The sequence below is a fragment of the Passer montanus genome, unplaced genomic scaffold (genome assembly GCF_014805655.1).
Source record: "Passer montanus isolate IOZ18808 unplaced genomic scaffold, ASM1480565v1 scaffold86, whole genome shotgun sequence".
In the NCBI taxonomy this organism is placed as follows: Eukaryota; Metazoa; Chordata; class Aves; order Passeriformes; family Passeridae; genus Passer; species Passer montanus.
In genome coordinates this window covers 953286-970869 of record NW_024373923.1, presented here as the reverse complement: position 1 = coordinate 970869, position 17584 = coordinate 953286, and the positions used below count along the sequence as shown (strand labels likewise).

The window sequence follows — 17584 nt, the reverse complement described above, 5'->3', positions numbered from 1 at the left end:
CAATCCACGTGGACCAATGGAAGATGCACCTGTTGAATTCCACAGCTGCAGATAGTTATTGTTTACATTTCTTTCCTGAGGCTCTCAGCTCCTCAGGACAGGAAAAATCCTAGGAAAGGATTTTTCATAAAATATCATAGCTACAGACACAGGCTCACACCTGAGCCACTATTAACAAAGCTGTTTAGCAGCAATATTTGTCACAGTCTGGGGAGGGATGGCAAAGGGACCACCTGATCATTACCTGGTTGTACTGAGGCAGCTGGTTTATGGCTGGGATGGGTTTCATGCCAGTATTGATGTGACCTGGCCACCATCCTCTCAACTACTCCAAGTGGTGGCAGATGGGGAAGGCTTCATGTCATGCTCTAGTAATAAAAGATGCTATCTCTGGATTAGACTTTCCCATTGGAAAGTTTTTGAGAGGGAGAAAAAACACATCTAATGGCAGGCTCTGTCTGCAGTGAAATATGGGAGATACATCCACCTAACATGATTGTTTATTCCCAGACACTGCAAGCTCTGAGCTCATATTTATCACTCCCACAACACAGCACAATTTAGTTGATTAAACTCTATAATATTGTGTTATATAGTTGGTGCTGAATGCAGTAAGGGAGCTGCTTTCACCTGATTACTTTGCCAAAACACTAATTCCTTAGATCTGCAGTTTAGATGTAGATATGGAAAGGGCTATTGAATGAGAGTTTTAGCTCAATAAACAGGCTTTTTTGTTGTTCCAAGAGTGGTTCAGACATCCTTCTGATAGCACCAAGAAATCAACATGGACTTGCAGATTTGCTTTCAAACCTATTACCAGCTGAAATGTGTGCTAAAAGAAGTTCTTCCCCAAGTGGCATCACGTCTCCCTGGTGACTGGCTGTGATAACAGGATGAAATTCACCCACCAGAGCAGAGCTGGTCCTTAGGGCTCAGGCACATGGACAGACTGGGATGCAGGAAGGTGGGAACTGGATCAGATCAAGGGTCTGAGCAGCTCTTCCCAGCAGCAGCATCACTGTCTGCCTGAGGAAGAGGACAGGCTGAACGAGCATGTGTAATCCTTTCACAATCCTCTTCGTTTTGCATGATGAATAGCTCAGGGCATTTCCTGAAGTGGATATCATTTGTGTCCATTAGATAATTTCCAGTGAATTTTTTCATTCAAGGTCTTGCCCAGGCCCTCCAGGAGACATTTGCACCCACACATCCTGAGGCAGTGAGTCCCACGAGTCTGTTGCCTGCTGTATGATGAGCTAATCCTGGAGGGTTTTGTTGCCTTTTCCTTCTTGCACAAGTTCCTCCTTGATCACAGTTCACCTTCTCAGTGCCACTGATGATGCTGCTGACACAAGTTGGTAATTGCTGGCTGTATGCAGCTGCTTAGTGGCAAAGGTAGGTAACAGAGTTTAGCCTTAGGCTAAGCAGTAAATAGGCTCAATTAGTTTAAATTTGCTCTGGGCTAAAAACTTGTACCCAGATAACCACCACAAGTCAGTTAAAATACTAAGCTGGATGTCTAGAACTTAAAATATGTATATAAATACACATGGCAGCCTCATATTCTCTTTCTTTATTTCCTCATAACACTGGTTTCCACTTATAAATACTAGTCCTTACCAGACCTGTCTGACAGCAAGGTTAATTTAAGCCTTGGATAAACACCATGCTCAGGCTTTGTTCAGCAAAAATGTTCTTGCTTTTCCCCACTGAAAGAAAGAAAACTGTTGTTTAAATCATAACATATGTTGTCTACATTGTTCCTGCATTAGTCATGTGAAAGGCATCTCCTATCTAAAACTTCACACAATTCAGCATGACAGTTTGTTGGGTGGGTAGAGTATTTATTACTGCTGAGATCCAGGATATAGCTATCCTTTGAATATATGCCTGCTCCCTATATATAATTTATATAAATTGGCTGTGGCACTGCCTAGAAATTCCTGGCTCTATTTCTTTTAAATGAGCAGTAGGATCAGGGGTCAAGTATGGTTTTTGTCAGATGTGTGAGGGACTTTGGGTATTAAATAAAAACGTGTTTGTATTTACCGCTACTCTGAGGCTTCAGATGTTGATTGTTCTTTCTCTACCTCTTTTCTGGCTTTTTTGGACTAAATGGTTCTCTGCCAATGGCCTGCGGAAGGCTTGGCCTCACGATGGCCTACCCCATTGCTCCTTGAGTCCTGAATAAGGGGAGCATGCTTGGTGCTCTTTTCCTCATCTTCCAAATTATCGCTCTCAATCACAGAATCACAGAATGGTTTGGGATGGAAGAGACCTTAAAGATCATTTCATCCCACCCCCTCCCATGGGCAGGGACACCTTCCACCATCCCTGGGTACTCCAAGCCCCATTCAGCCTAGTCTTGGACACTCCCAGGGATCCAGGGGCAGCCACAGCTGCTCTGGGCACCCTGGGCCAGGGCCTGCCCACCCTCCCAGCCACCAATTCCTGCCCAACATCCCAAAATGTGTGCCTGCCCTCTGGCAGTGGCAGCCATGGCCTGTGTGCTGTCCCTGCAGGCCTTGTCCCCAGTGCCTGGGCAGCTCTCCTGGAGCCCCTGCAGGCCCTGGCAGGGGCTCTCAGGTGTCCCTGCAGCCTTCTCTTGTGCAGGGGAGCAGCCCCAGCTGTGCCAGGCTGGCTCCAGAGCAGAGGGGCTCCAGCCCTGGCAGCATCTCCGTGCCTCCTCTGGACTGGCTGCAGCAGCTCCACGTCCTTCTGATAATTCAGGCCAATGAAAACACCACATTAGATGCCCCATCAAGGTTAGTTAGTGGAAATACTAACCATCAAAAAGCTTCCTTTTCCTTGTCATGTCAAGATGCCTATGGCCTGCCTGTATTTCAGGATAAAACACATTTAAATGCCTTGCCCATTGTGTTCACTGTGCCATGCACCACAGCTCAGCATCCTTCTCCCTTGGTGCAGCTTTGCTGCAGTGGCTTTGCTCCCAGTTCTCATCCCACTTTTGTTTATCCTTTCACTGAAATTTGACTGCACTGGGGTGTTCAGAGTTGAAGAGACAGTAATTGCCATGGCAAGCCTATCAGGAGGTCTTTAAATTGCAAGCACCATGTTTTCATCCTCTGGAAAAGCACACCAGTTTTATGGTCCCACTTTAATGCTTTTAAATGCCATTTTCCCCACAAAAACTGCTGAGTGACATCTCTGTATGAGACATAAAGGAGGAATGAAGCCCCCATCTAATTTCTCTAACTTCAGTAAAAATGATTAGGAAGGAAGTTGTTGATCATTTGAAAACAGGCAGTTTAAAGACTTCACAACTGCAATTTCAAGGAACTTGTTCCTGATTTTTTTAGATGTTTAGATCTCACCAGTGAGATTCTGGTAACAGCAAAGTGATGTGAATGAAATTTAGTTTTAATTTTGCTCCATGTCTTTTTATCTTGCCCCTGTTTACTTTGAGATACTGATGTTCAACCTAATATATTTAGACTCCCTGAGCAAATTTAATCACTTCCAGACTCCCCATCTCCTGATGTCAGATAGGCACTATGTATTTTCTCATATCTCAGTTCATTTACTTCTACATTTATGCAAGATCAGTATCTGTAGGTCTGTAGAAATGCTGGCTTTCTAAATATAGGCCTCAATTTTTAATTTTTTTTTTTAAGTCTGCTATAAGGACTAAATCACCATTCTGGAAGAATGACTGAAACTTTCTCAGTATCTCAGTAACAGAATTATTTACCTAGAAAAAGGCTGGTTTTCCTCCTTTTTTATGTGGTGGGGGTTTTTGGGTGCTTGTTTGTTTGTTTGTTTTTGGATTGCTGCTGCCTTTTTCTCCATGAAACAAGGAGGTATGGGAAATCTGGACTTAGTTCCCTCATCTGCCTGAGTAGATTTGAACCCAGGTGATAAGCAGTCTGTCTAAAGCAATTAATTTCAGATTCTTGATTATCTCAGTTGCCATCAACCAAGGGGAGCCAGGAAGAGTCTAATTATGGATAAACCAGACTTTTCTGTGTTGTGGGAGCAAAGACAAAAGTAAATACCAAGGTTATGGAGCCAAACTTCCTTCTTTGCCTTAACGAGGCCTTTCTCTCAATTCACCAACTGCTCTGACATTGTCTAGCAGAGTTTTTAAATAGCATACCTGCCACAGTGACTCCTTTTGGGTGGCTCTTCCAAAAGAGAAAGTATCTTATTCCCTTTTTGACTTGGACTCAAGTCAAAACAGTTTATATACTCTTGGTTTTCCTTGCCTTTCCCTGAAGGAACTACCTTTTCCAAGAGCAGTGTCTTGACTCAGATGTTAAATTGCCCAGGCACTGAACTCATAACACACAGCCATTCCAGAGGTCTGTTTCTGCAATTCATGGACATGATTCCAAACCTTTGGGGCACTTGTAGACCATAAATTATTTTTTTAAAATCTCAGGAACTGTCTTTTTTTAGCCTTTTGTAAGGATTTACTCAGCTATCAGGCCTGAGAAGGGCTTTTCTAAGCCTTCCCTCTCAGCCCTGTACTGTTGCCTCATAAACTCCTCGGGGCAGATTTGTTGAATAGTTTCTGCTTTAAATAAAAAGTGAGAGGACGAGAAATAGATGTGTAAAACTGCCCAAGGAGAGGAGAGTCCATCACACTCCCTGTTTTGTTGGTGGCTCGGTACAGAGGAAGACGATGCCAACTCCTGCACCTCTTTCTGCATGCATGGAATTCTACAACTCAGACTGGGCCCAGGTGGGGGTGCAATCTGCAGACCTGCAGCATGCCAGCAACTGTGCCATGGCTGATTAGTCCTTCAAATTGTCCAAATCTGGCCTCAGCACCTTGGGAGATTCCAGCACTGACCCACAGAGCCCCCTCTCATATGCCTTGCACCTTCCTCTCTCTTCAAGGCCAGGGTTTTTCGCCCAACAGTGTTGTCACAAAGATAGGGATTTCACCCCCGTGAGGATTATAAGGCCCTGGCACAGAGGAACTGTGACTGCCTTACCCAAGGAAGTGTCAAAGGCCAGGTTGGACAGGGCTTGGAGCAGCCTTAGATAGTGGAAGGTGTGCCTGCCCATGGCAGGGGTGAATGGGATGAGTTTTAATATCCAGTCCATGTCAAACCATTCCATGACTCTGTGAAAGGTGTGCTACAGGTGTTACAGCTTAACCAAGAGACACTGCCAAGGTATCATAGTTCAGAAGTGACATGAAGCAGAAAAAAAAAGATGTAAGGAATTAAAATAGCAGACCCATAGAGAACACGAAGACTTTGGTGTTGACCTTGTGCATTCATTCCTTTCCAATCTTGTGAATTGCAGAACCTTTCAGAAGGAGCCCAAAAGGACAGATGTAGCCTTAGAATTATCATTTCTCTAAAAGCGTCTCTTTTCTACAAGCCTCCTGTGCTTCTCTTGGGGACACATTATCCTGCATCCTTGTTAAAAGCTTTTGCTTCAAGTATCCCTCTATAAAATACAAAATTTCCTTCAATCACAAGAATAAAATCTGAGAAATTGTTCCATCTCCAGTCTGAGTTGTTAAGTGTTTTTGCACAGGAGTAGTTCATCTGTAAGATGTTGAGGGCTGGAGGAGTGGGTGTGTCTGAGGGTAATTTATGGGTGGTTTCGACCTGAGTCAAATCCTGAACTCTGAACAAGTTACAGAGACAACAGAGGAGAGGGGCCTCAGGGCACCTACTTTCTAAAACTATCCCAAGTGTTAATCTTCTGCTTTCTCTAAGATTGTGAGGGGTTTTTTTGCATTGCCTGTCTGCCCTGATGAGAAATGTTGTGGTGTGAACAAACATGATCCTAAAGGAGAGATGTACAACAAAAAGGATCTATTTTTATTCTGCCACTGGCTTGCTGAATGACCTTGTGTAAATCACATCCCTATACCTCATTTTCAATTATGTAAATTAGGGATAAAAATTATTCACCTTCCTAGAGTGTTTTGAGATGTACTGGTGCACAGCTAGATGCTATGATTTTAACACCTCACAATTAACGTTCCATTTCTAGCGATTTGAAGCTGCTATCAAAACTCCCACCACTTTCTGGGTGATGCCTCATGAGGTGGGCTTTAGGGATGAATGCTCACCTAACCAGGCAGGGGAGAAAAAATGTCAGAGGGTGCAAGGCTGATGAGCTGTCTGTGCTATGGTCGTTACTTCATGTTTCAGAAAATGTGAAAATTTTTAAATATAAATAAATAAAAAATGCAGTTAATAGGAGTGCTGGTTGGTGGCTGTGAATGGCTTGGCAGCAGCAATTCTTCACTGGCCCTTGAGCAGTCAATGTCCCTAGCAGGAGGGATTTTTTTACTCCTGTGGAAACATAAGCACCAGTAATGACTACTATTATCCTTGATCAGACATCAGCTGCTTCCAAAACCATACAGAAGAGATATTGCTACAGAAAGTTAAGGGACAGAGAAGATAGTCAATGAATATGGCTGGGAAAAGTGGAGACCTCCATGGATGTATGTGTGTCCAAGTGTGGACATGGCTCTGACAGCAGATTTGATCCCATCAGGTCTTTATTTGTCAGGAATAGTTAATATTCACCAAAGCAAGGTCAGGGACAAGGTGCCTGGTGAGCAGTGAACCCACCACACTTGTTTCACCCCAATTTTTTCTCCCATCCCCCCATGTTTCTGCAGGTGTCAGAATAGCTTAATATTCCAGAGGTGAGTACAGGCAAGTCATGGCTGTTCCTGAGAGAGGCAAAGAAATCTTCTGATGCTGCAGGCTGGGGTTTTAGTTAAATGAAGCAGTAATGTCATTATCTGTGTTTCATCTGTGCTTCTACAGTCAGGCTCAATTGTGCTAATCACTTCAGAAACAGATGACAAGAAGCTTACAATCCAACCTGTCCAATGTCAGGAAAGCACAGACTTCCAGCATCACCTGGGGAAAAGGAAAGAAGGTCCTGTGAGGGCCTTGCAGGTGGTCCTTGCCCAGAATCCCCCAATGACCAGCTTGGATCCTTTTAGGAAAGAGGATAAATGAGATAAATAACTGCTCTTTTGGATAAGGACATTTGGGGAACAGAATACATTTCCCTAGATCACACTAAATTATACAGAGTCAAGCAAGCAAAGTGATTCTTTTTTCCCCAAAGCTCTTCTCTTCCTCTAATTACATTTGAAATGTTTTGCATGCTATTGAAAATGTCACTTCCAGCTGCAGACCATTAAGGAGCCTATGTGGCACTGCCATGGGTTTTATTAAGGCAGGTTTGTTGCTGGGGATTTCAATGGCAGCAAAATGAGGCCTGGGGTGAAATATCTTTTGTTACAAATGTTGAACACTTGTTTTGGTGGTAGGGGACCTTTCACAAAGGCACAGTGCTCACCAAATTATTTTAAAGACCAAGGGATGAATAATCGGGCAGGAACTACTCAGATATGAGCATTTCTTCCCTTCTGCCCCAAAGCATTAATGGAGGCAAATGTAGTGGTCCTGGTTTGTACTGGGGTCAGGGCAGAAATTTGTGCAGATTATGTTTTTCTTAGCCCTTGTTTTACTGTTTTCCCAGTGCTATTGCTTGAGGTGCCAACAGGACACAAGCAGGCCTGCTCTGTTGTTTCTGCAATCACCCAAAGCAGCTCTGGATGGAGCAGCTCTGGCTCTGTGGATCAGAATCAGGGACAGTGTCCAGGGGAAAGGCTGATGGGCCACTGCTGCAGTGATCCTTCAGTTTCTCCTTGCAGCCAGGCTGTGTGAGCAGTGGTCAGGATTTGGGAAAGTCTCTTCACACGCCTATATTCACATCACCTTTCTGACTCCCCTTCCTCTTTTGCTCATGCTGCTCTATAAACCAGCTTGGGCTGTGGATTTGGTGACTCTGGGGTAGGAATTTCCTTTCCTGTCATTGCTTAGGTGCTGTAGAATCTCTGAGCCCATTGCAAAAGTCACAGAGGAACACAAGGGGTAAACGGGATAATAGCCTGAAACCAGGATTTGATGACCTGGAAAGTAGATCTGCAAACATGATTTGTTCTCCTTCTGCTGACGTGATGCCCAGCACACAGAGCCAGCCCAGCAAAGTCTCAGATTTAGACTCTGTGCATCACTGGCCTTTCCATTTTCTTTCCCATACCAATGCAAAAAGGAATTTTATAAATACTTTCCCAATCTGAAACAACAACAACAGCAAAACAGAAAAAAACCCCAAACTTTTCTGGTAGCATAGGATGCACTTGTCAGACATGAGCCAACCCTTCCATTTCCACATCAGCTTTTAGATGGTGTTTAATGCTGTGGCAATGAAACTATTGATGTGACACCACTCCTGGCACCATGGAACGTGGACAGGGTGGGAGATATGCTGTTATGGACGTATCTAGTACAGCCTTCACCTGGGGTGAGCTAGTTCTCCTAGAAATGAAAAGTATTTGGAGATCCAAATACAGGTCTCATGATCTAAGTCACCAACAATCAGGAATGAAAATGAGAGAAGGCAAATTCTTCACTCTCTGAGAGGGAAGAGAAATATTTTTTCTTTAAAGCAGACAGGAGGATGTTTAGGGCAAGTTGTACCATTTTTCTAGGACTGTCTATCCAGTTCCTTGATTTATGTACCCTTGTGCTGTAAGGGACACCCTGTTGGCATTTGCTTTTCAGTGCTGATCCCTGACAGAGCTCAGCACTTGCTCTTTAAATAGCCCAGAGCTGATAAAAGCATCTTTGTGGGGAGGAGCTGGCTTTGTCCTCAGCTCCAACAGCCGCAGGAAAGTCAGGTCTGTCCCATCTCTGCCTCTGATAAAAGAGCAGGAATTTGTTGCAGCTTCTTGGTGAGTGTGGCTGCTGGCTCCAGGCTGGAGAAGAGGGAGGAGGGCATGTGCATCTCACCCAGTCTCCTTTCTGGTACTGCTGCTTAGCACTGATCCTGACCCCCATCATCCTGCTTGCTTGCGGCTGAGATCTACAATTTATTCCATCCTGGTCTGCAGGCACTGACATCTCTGACTGCAGAAGGAAGGCATGTTTTCTTTCTTTCATGCTCTACTGTTGTCACAATGTAAAGTTTTGATGGAAGCAGAGCAGCCTCCTGAATATCCTGCAGAGATGTTCACTGAACTTAAATGGAAAAGATCCTACCAAAAGATTAACAGCTGACACTGCCAACATGTGCAGAATAAATTTCCAAAACAGCCCCAAAGAGCAAGTTGCTCCAGTTAAATCACTGTGGGAGCTTTGGAAAACTTCACAGAATTGTAGAATCACAGAATGGTTTTGGTTGAAAGAGTACTTTAAAGACAATTATGTTCCAACTCCCTGCTATGGGCAGGGACAACTTCTACTACCCCAGCTTGCTCCAAGCCCTGTCCAACCTGGTCTTGGACACTTACAGGGATCCAAGGGCAGCCACAGCTTCTCTGGGCAACCTGTAAAATTAAAGCAGATGGAACCAAACTCTTCTCACCAGAGTCCAGTGACAGGACAAGAATGAATGGGCTCAAACTGAAATATAGGAAATTCCATTTAAAATAAGTAAGAAAGCTTTCTTTTTTCCCTGCATGGGTAATCAGACTCTGGCACAGGCCACCCAGAGAGACTGTAGAATCTCCATCCTTGGAGATATTAAAAACCTGGCCACACCTTGCCCTGACGAACCTGCTTTAGCTGAGTTTGCCCTAAGCAAGATGTTCTACAGATGAACATTCTAGGCACAATGACTTTTCAGTTCTGTGCCCCTGAAATTTAAGGGGTGAGTGGTGGTGTTTGTTGAGGTTCTGTGATGCATAGCACACAGTTTAATCTCCTAACTTGGAGAAGGTTTGGGAAGCCAAAGTACAAAACAGCAATGGCTGTGAGGCTGGTAAAGAACTGCCAGCACATGGTGTGGAGGCTCACAGTCCATAGGAGAAGGGTAACTTGTTGACATAACTCAAAAAATGTACCATCATTTTCTATTCAGGGAAAATGAGGATTAATTTTTGCAAATGTAGGAAATAGGCACACGGCACTGAATTCCTGGAAGAGCAAGAGCTGTTTAATCTCTCCAGGATGTACATAATAAGTGAGCAGATATGTCTCATCATGCACATAACATTTTTTTGTCTGACTAATAGCAGGACTTGAAAGCAAAACTGTCAGAACCTCCTGTCCCCACTGAGGTCAACAAGTGTTCCTGAGATTTTAACAAAGAAATCAGGAAAACATTCTCAAATGCTGTTTTCTTCGTCTTCAAGTTGCTTTTCCATTGGGGAAAAAAACAAACCGAGCAAATGAAGTAGCAAGCTAAAAAGGTGCCGTGGCTTCTCAGAAGGCCCCAAGGGAAATGTGAAGTGATTTGGTCATCCATGCTGGAACATCCATCACTTTACTCCGTCCTGTTTTCACACCCAGTCCCAGCAATCATTAATTTGCCCTTGTTCCTTGGCAAGGATTGGGAAGTTTCCTTGCATGTGCTGGCTGGCAGGGCTAAAGGAGGAAGTTGTACTTTACATTCTGACTTCAAATCCAAAGAGGAGAGAACCCCTGCCTTAGTGCTTATAAAAAAAGACGGGGACAAATGTTTTAGCAGGGCCTGCTGCAACAGGGAAGTGGGGGTGGTTTAAAAATAGAAGAGCGTCAATTTAGATTAGATATATAAGGAAAAAAAATGTTTACAATGAGAGTGGGGAGGCTATGGCACAGATTGCCTAGAAAAGCCATGGCTGTCCCAGGCCAGGTTTGACAGGGCTTGGACCAACCTGGGACAGTGGAAGGTGTCCCTGCCCGTGGCAGGAGAGCTGACCTTCAAAGGTGCCTTCCAACCTGAACCATTCCTTGATTCCATGAATTATAGCAACAACGTGGAGCTACAAAGGAAAGGTACCTCCCCTCCTATGTGCCAACATTCAGACCTTTCATATTGCTGCTGTTTTACCAGGAATTGCCCCAGGCTGGCACCTGGAATACATTGATGTGATGGACTCTGCCATGGACAAGACATTTCGTTTCCAGTGTGATCGCTGGCTGGCTAAAGGGGAGGACGATGGGCAGCTCATCAGGGAGCTGGCCTGTGCCAACAATGACATCCTGGAACTGAAGGAACGGACTGGTGAGTTTGGAGTGCTCTCGTGCCATTTCATGAGGGACCTCAGAGGTCATAGACCACATCTCCTGCAAGCCATGCAGGCTTTAGAGGATATTTCGTGTATACTTCGGTTCAATAGTGCAGTTCTGGGATAAGAAAGAAATTAAACAGGATTTGTGAGGAAGAAAAAGATCTCATTCTGGGTTGAAACTGAAGAGGGACCCATCTGCAGTGGTTCAGTCTATCAGTAAGCCATGAGAACACATGGATATGATCTCATTAGAAGCAAAGTGCTTGAGCCTCTGAGGTGGAAAATAAGTTCAGTCCTTAAAGCTTGGTAAGTAACATAGCTCCAGCTTCCTCCTTAACTGGTTCTGGGCTATGAGCTTAAGTGTCCCAGCTGAACATAAAGCTGAGTTTAACAGCCCACAGCCCTGGATCTGCTCTGGGTAATCCCTCTGGGCCCGAGGTAATTACACTGCTGTCTGATGTGGTGGGTGACTCAGCCAACAAGAGTTACTTAACCACACTGAGGATATACAGAGTCCATCTCAAGAGCCACTGCACCAGTGCTCTTCTTCAGGAGAATCCTGGGGAGACAATAATCACATTACTTCACCATGATTGTGCTCTGCCCCTGAAAAAAAATCAGCCTGGTGAGGGCCATTCTGGGTACTTACAGCCACCACAGCATCTGAGCACATCCTGTTCGTGCGTGGACACCCTCACTCTGATAGGAATGGTGACACAAATTTAAAAAAAAAAAAAAAGAAAGAAAAAAAATTAAAAATAAATAAAAGAAAATATGGAGGATTCGGGCTGTGTTTCAGATGAAGTGTTTAGCACAGCATGGAGCTGGACACAGCTTGTTCAAGAGGGACCTCAATCATCATTGTGGGTCCCTCCAACACAGAATATTCTATGATTCTAAGAATAAATTAATCTATTCTTGCTACCCAATTGAACAGGACTCATATTTTCATGTATTCTATCCCAAACCACTCAGAAGTCAAAAGTCCCACAGTTTTCAGTGTGCTTCCACCCTTATTTTGCAAATGCTTGCTGTCTTGTGGGCTGTGATAAATATTAGGAAAGGGGGTTTTAAGCAAAGTGACAGCCAAATGAAGAGATCTTGCAGGCCATCTGCTCTTCCTTTTCTGTTTAACGTGTGTGTTAATTATGCTTTGAAGCCTATGAGATTGAGACAGTAACCAGCGACAGAGAGGATGCAGATACGAAGGAAAACATCTGGATCATCCTGGAAGGGAAGATGGGCCGCTCAAAGGAATTCCTCATGGAAAACTCTTCCAAGAAAAGGAGATTTGAAAGGTAGTAAGCAGGATGGTGGGCCAGAGGAACTCCCCACAAATTTGTCCTCCACAAATCCCACCTCTTCTTGCCATAGGGAGCTGTGTTTGTACCATGCTGCTTCTCACCCCCCTTCCAAAAAACTTGATGGCTCCCCACTTGGATTACAGGGAAGATATCAAATGAGTTTCTGGTGGGCAGCCACAGAGTAGGTTTTAGAACAGCAAGAAAAATGTATTTGGCAAAAGGAAATGTAGATTTTGCATGTGTGTGTGTGTGTGTCCTTTTGTATCTGTACATACAAAGAGGCTCCTGGCAAACCCCCAGGGAAGCTGTGTGGTTTTTGAGCTGGGAGGAGCAGAGGGAAGCTGGAGGTGGTTTTAGTTCCTTTTACAGCATCTCACTGGGAGTGGGAATCAGAGAGAAAGTAATAATAGTTGGAGGCTAGATGTTGTCAGAGCTGCTCATGGACTGCTTTGCAGACGGATCTGAGGGGTCAGGCTGTGAGATCACTGTGGTGTGAGGAAAGGCAGGAATCAGCCTCCTGCTGCAGGCACATCCATGGAACAGGGGGCATGTTCCTTCTCCCACGTGGGACCAAAGTGCTCCAGGTGTGAGCAGGGTTTTCTGCTTGTCTAAGGACAGGGCACACCCTTAGGAGACAGGACCTCATCAAAATCATAGGCACTGCTGATGTTCTGCTGCTTTGCAGCAACTAAATTTTTTTTTCTGGTAAAGGAAGGTGAAATTCTGGCTTATGTGGAACACAATATGACTGACTGTGACATCACATGAAATATGAAAGAACAGGAAGAGTTTCTTGAGCTGATGGTGCCTATGGGGGAGTTAGACACCCCTCTCCATTAGGCACAGCCTGTCCTTGGAGGGACCAAGGGACAGTCCAAGGAAATGAACCCAAGAGATACTCAAGGAACACAACAGGAATCCAGTCAACACTTTGTCAGAAACCTATCAGACCTGCCCATGGCAGGGGTTTGGAATTAGATGATCTTTAGGGTTCTTTCCAACCCAAACCATTCTGAGATTCTGTGACTTAATTGTTCCTCTGAGCTATTTCCAGTTTGAGCTTCAGGAAGGGTGGCTCAACTAGCAAATTTAAAACAGCTATGGTGGGTAGATGTGTAACAGATACAGTATCTGTCAAGAATGAATGAATAAGTGCTGGAGGGGAAATTAGTCATTCTTTAGCTTTATCTATAATGAGGCAAATTGATTTTGTATGTGGAACAGCTCAAGTTTATCCTAGAAAGTCCTAGTGGCAACAATTTAAAGTGTCACCCCTAATCAGAGAAAATACTAAATTTAAATATGGAAATTATACTTTGTGTTGAATGATTGTAGGTTAAATCAAATGACTGTAAATGAAGGCTTATCTTCTATCTTCCATAGCCATGTGCAAATTACTTAATGTCCATATGAGGCAAGTCACTGGCAGCCTCTAGGATGCTGAAACTGCTCCCTGTTTCCTGTAGGGGAGCAACTGACACATTCCAGTTTTCTTCAAAGAACGTTGGTGATATTGCAGCCATCTGTGTTGGTCACTGCCCAAAAGATGGGAAGAAGTCATCTGCAAAAGCTGATGTCTTCTGGCATGTCCAGGAGATTATTGTGACAGAGATGGAGCTTTGCAACAAGTAAGTGTCTTCTCATCTGTAAGGAGCTGCCCTGGGAGGACATAGGGGAGCTGAGCAGCCCTGCACACATCCTGCTGAAGCATTTCAGGCTTAGGAAATAACAGAAAGTCTTGTTTTCTGTTATGTAGTTTGGTGTGTCGGGTCCAGAACGTCTTTGTCTGACTTGCCTGCACAATTTCTGAATTGTTAGAGAGAGTATTTGCATGCGCAGGTAACTTTATAAACAAGTTGTCTGGAGTGAATCTCACAGCCAGGATGAATTGATGTCTCACCTTATGGAAAATAATCAGAGTCACTGAAATTTAATTGTAGGATACTCTGCACAAACTGTTCTTTAAGTAAGTCTTGTGAAAGATTTCCTGGAAAGGAGAGTAAGACAAAGGCTGAGGCTCTGATTCAGACCAGTTTGGATAAGAAATGCTTCTGGTCTGATCCAAAAAGTCACACATGATTGGAAAGGTTGCAGTCATGCAGCTCAAGCATACCTGAAGATCCCTGAGCATGGTCAGGTCATGCACACTTTGATCTGAGTCCCATCTTTGGAAGGGGAGCAGGTTCCACAGGGACTGTGCAGGAACAGAGGAGATCACCCATTTGTAGAACAAACTGCACTTCAGTAAAACAATCCATGACATTAATTGTGGATTCTTCTCTTCTCCATGATATTTCCATTGCTGCTAAAGAATTTAACTACAAGGAGTTCGTTCCAGCTGAGACAATTGAGTGTTTAAGAAGAAATCCTTGAAGTGGTGGGTTTTTTTTTTTAGAAGCTAAGAGTCTCTCCTAGCAAATTAATCAGCCAACTGAAGAGCCTTAATAATATTTGCTGAATGAAAACTCAGTCAATTGCATACTAAAACATGCTCTTTTCTCCTGGTGGGGAAAAGCCTGGAACCCTCTAAGTCCAGCTGTGCAATCAGATCTGTGCACTGAACTCATTGGGAGCACGCTGAAACTGCTGGGACAGTGTGCTGTGAAGGGGCCAAAGGTTTTCTCGTGAAATCCCACTTTTTAAAGATTGTTTTAAACTAAAGAGGGCAGCCAGAAGGCATGGGTAAAGCCTGCAGTCTGTCCCTGCACTGGAGCAGGGCTCCAGCTCTGCAGATGCAACACTTTACAGTGATGTTTGCTGTACACACAAGCAACTAGTGAGCTTGCACCATGAGAACAAGCTCTCACTTAAGGTATTACCCATGCCAAATATCAAAAAACCTACCCAGACAAGCCAAAGACCAAATTTAAAGAGTTCCCAGATTGCTGCAGCAATAGTTTTGAACTACATCAGTTTGTTTTTTTCTTTCTTAGTATGTAAAAAGATAGTATTCAAAGATTTTTCTTGCATATTCCAGGGCTACAAAGGTAATTTTTTTTTTGTTTGTTTTTGCCCCTTGTGAAGATTGGCATGCACCATTTTACTTCCAGACCATGAGATATTACGCAGCTGAATAAATCAATCTACAGCACTGGGCATCATCACTTTCATACAGTTTTTCTGCCCCTGATCATAAAATTTTGTTCCCCCTGGAATTTCTCATTTACAAAGCTTCTTTCCAGGGAATAAGTGCTTTACTTTGGCTGCAGAAAATGCCAAGAGTATAGGAAGTGCTTAAGAAACACCATACAGCTGGACTCACAGTAACCCTTCCTCCAGGTGTTTATTTTACACATGCACTGCAATCCAGCCACACTCCATTCAGGAGGACCTACTGCAGTTCAGTGAAGGTGGGAGAAGGGGGAGAAGCTCATTTGGAACTGATCTGCATCACTGGAAACGAAATACATCATTAAAAGCAGAGTGCTCCAGCCCCTGGCTGTGTGCCAGCTACGAGGCAATTTATGGATGCACTCGGTGTTCCCCTCACATCACCAGAGACAGCACTGCAGAGACAGGGGCTGTCGGCATCTGGTACCTATCATTCCTGTCTTCCCACTTTTTTTGTTCCCTGCTAAGGATGAGATGGGTGATCCAAAAAGGACGGGGGAGATTTAAACCTCCTCCATCTTTCCCGGTCCTTTTTTTTATGCCTTTTTCTTGCTTTATCTCTGGATCTGACTGCTTGCCCTGCCTTGGTGAGTGTGGAACTGGCCATGCCATTGCACAGGCTGAAGAGGTGACAAGAGCCACACAGATCCTTCCCATGTGCAGCGTGTCTGTATCTGTGTGGGGAGAGGTCAGATTTTTCCATTTACAAAGTTCCATTGTGGCTCTCTTTCTATAGAGAAATATTCAAGTTCTGGTACATAGAGGGGAAAATGCTGAAACAGCATTAACACTGGGCAATTTAGTAGAATTCACACTCCGAACTTGCTGGCTTCATGTTTGTACAACAACGTGGTTCATGTGGAGAGGGCCTGTCCCCTGCGCTGGCCCTGCTGAGGCACCTCCAGTGCTGGGACAGCTCTGGGCCCTCGGGACAAGAGAGACACTGAGGGGCTGGAGCGTGTCCAGGGCAGGGAACGGGGCTGGGAAGGGGCTGGAGCCCCAGGAGAGGCTGAGGGAGCTGGGAAGGGGCTGAGCCTGGAGCAAAGGAGGCTCAGGGGGGACCTTGTGGCTCTGCACAGCTCCTGACAGGAGGGGACAGCCGGGGGGGTCCCGGGAACAGGGACAGGAGGAGGGGAAATGGTCTCAATATATGCCAGGGGAAGGTTCAATTGGATATTATGGAAAATTTATTCATCCAAGGAGCTGTCCAGGCCTGGCACAGCTGCCCAGGGCAGTGGTGGAGTCCCCATCCCTGGCGGGGTTTAAAAGCCATGTGGATGTGGCACTTTGGGATCATGAGGCAGTGGTGGGCCTGGCAGCGCTGGGGTGGAGCAGCACTTTGACTCAATGATCCCAGAAGGCTTTTTCAACGCAAACAATTCCACAATTCCCTCACATTTGCCTCACAAATTGGCCGTCCATGCCACTAACCTGCCCGCTACTCCCCGGGGCAGGTACTACTTCAGGTGCAACACGAAAATCCCTCTGCGCTACAAGCGGCGAGACTACAAAGTCTTCGAGTGTGCCAAGGTCACCGAGAGCTTCGCCAGCAAGGCCCGGAGCTTGGTGCCAGTCAAATACGAGACCATTGTGGTGACAGGCTTCGAGAAGGGCGCGGGCACCGACGCCAACGTCTTCATCACCATCTACGGCCTGAACGGGGACTCAGGGAGGCGGGCGCTGAAGCAGAAGTTCAGGAACCTCTTCGAGCGAGGCAAAACCAACAGGTTTTACCTGGAAACGCTGGACATGGGGGAGCTGAAGAAGGTGCGGATTGAGCACGACAACAGCGGGCTGGCTCCGGGCTGGCTGGTGGAGCGGGTGGAGATCACCAACTCGGCCACTGGTGTCACCACCATATTTCCCTGTGGGAAGTGGCTGGATGAGAATAGAGGGGATGGGTTAATCTGTAGGGACCTTTTTCCTAGGTACTGAAGAGAGTTGTGGTCCCTTCAGTATGCATATTTTTTTCTCATTATACTGTTTTATATTGCCTTTTACTTTTTAATACACTGCCTTTTGTATTGAGAGATTTTTAGTAGCAAGACGTTCTTCCTGGGTTAACATTTTGTAAAAGCAATGTTGCTTTTTTTTTTAAGGTGCACATAAAACTGTTAATTAAATAAATACATTTATTGCTTACTTATGATTA

General features: G+C 44.9%; 1 protein-coding gene across 1 annotated transcript in view; it reads left to right on the top strand.

Annotated features, from left to right (window-relative positions):
- The window catches only part of LOXHD1 (lipoxygenase homology PLAT domains 1), a 149898-nt gene extending 132531 nt beyond the window's left edge, over positions 1-17367 (top strand). The window contains exons 39-42 of the mRNA XM_039733354.1: positions 10840-11010; positions 12177-12315; positions 13788-13949; positions 16887-17367. Of these exons, the coding sequence (XP_039589288.1) occupies positions 10840-11010; positions 12177-12315; positions 13788-13949; positions 16887-17367 (953 nt within the window). The remainder of the gene's footprint in view (positions 1-10839; positions 11011-12176; positions 12316-13787; positions 13950-16886) is intronic.
- The last annotated feature ends 217 nt before the right edge of the window (positions 17368-17584 follow it).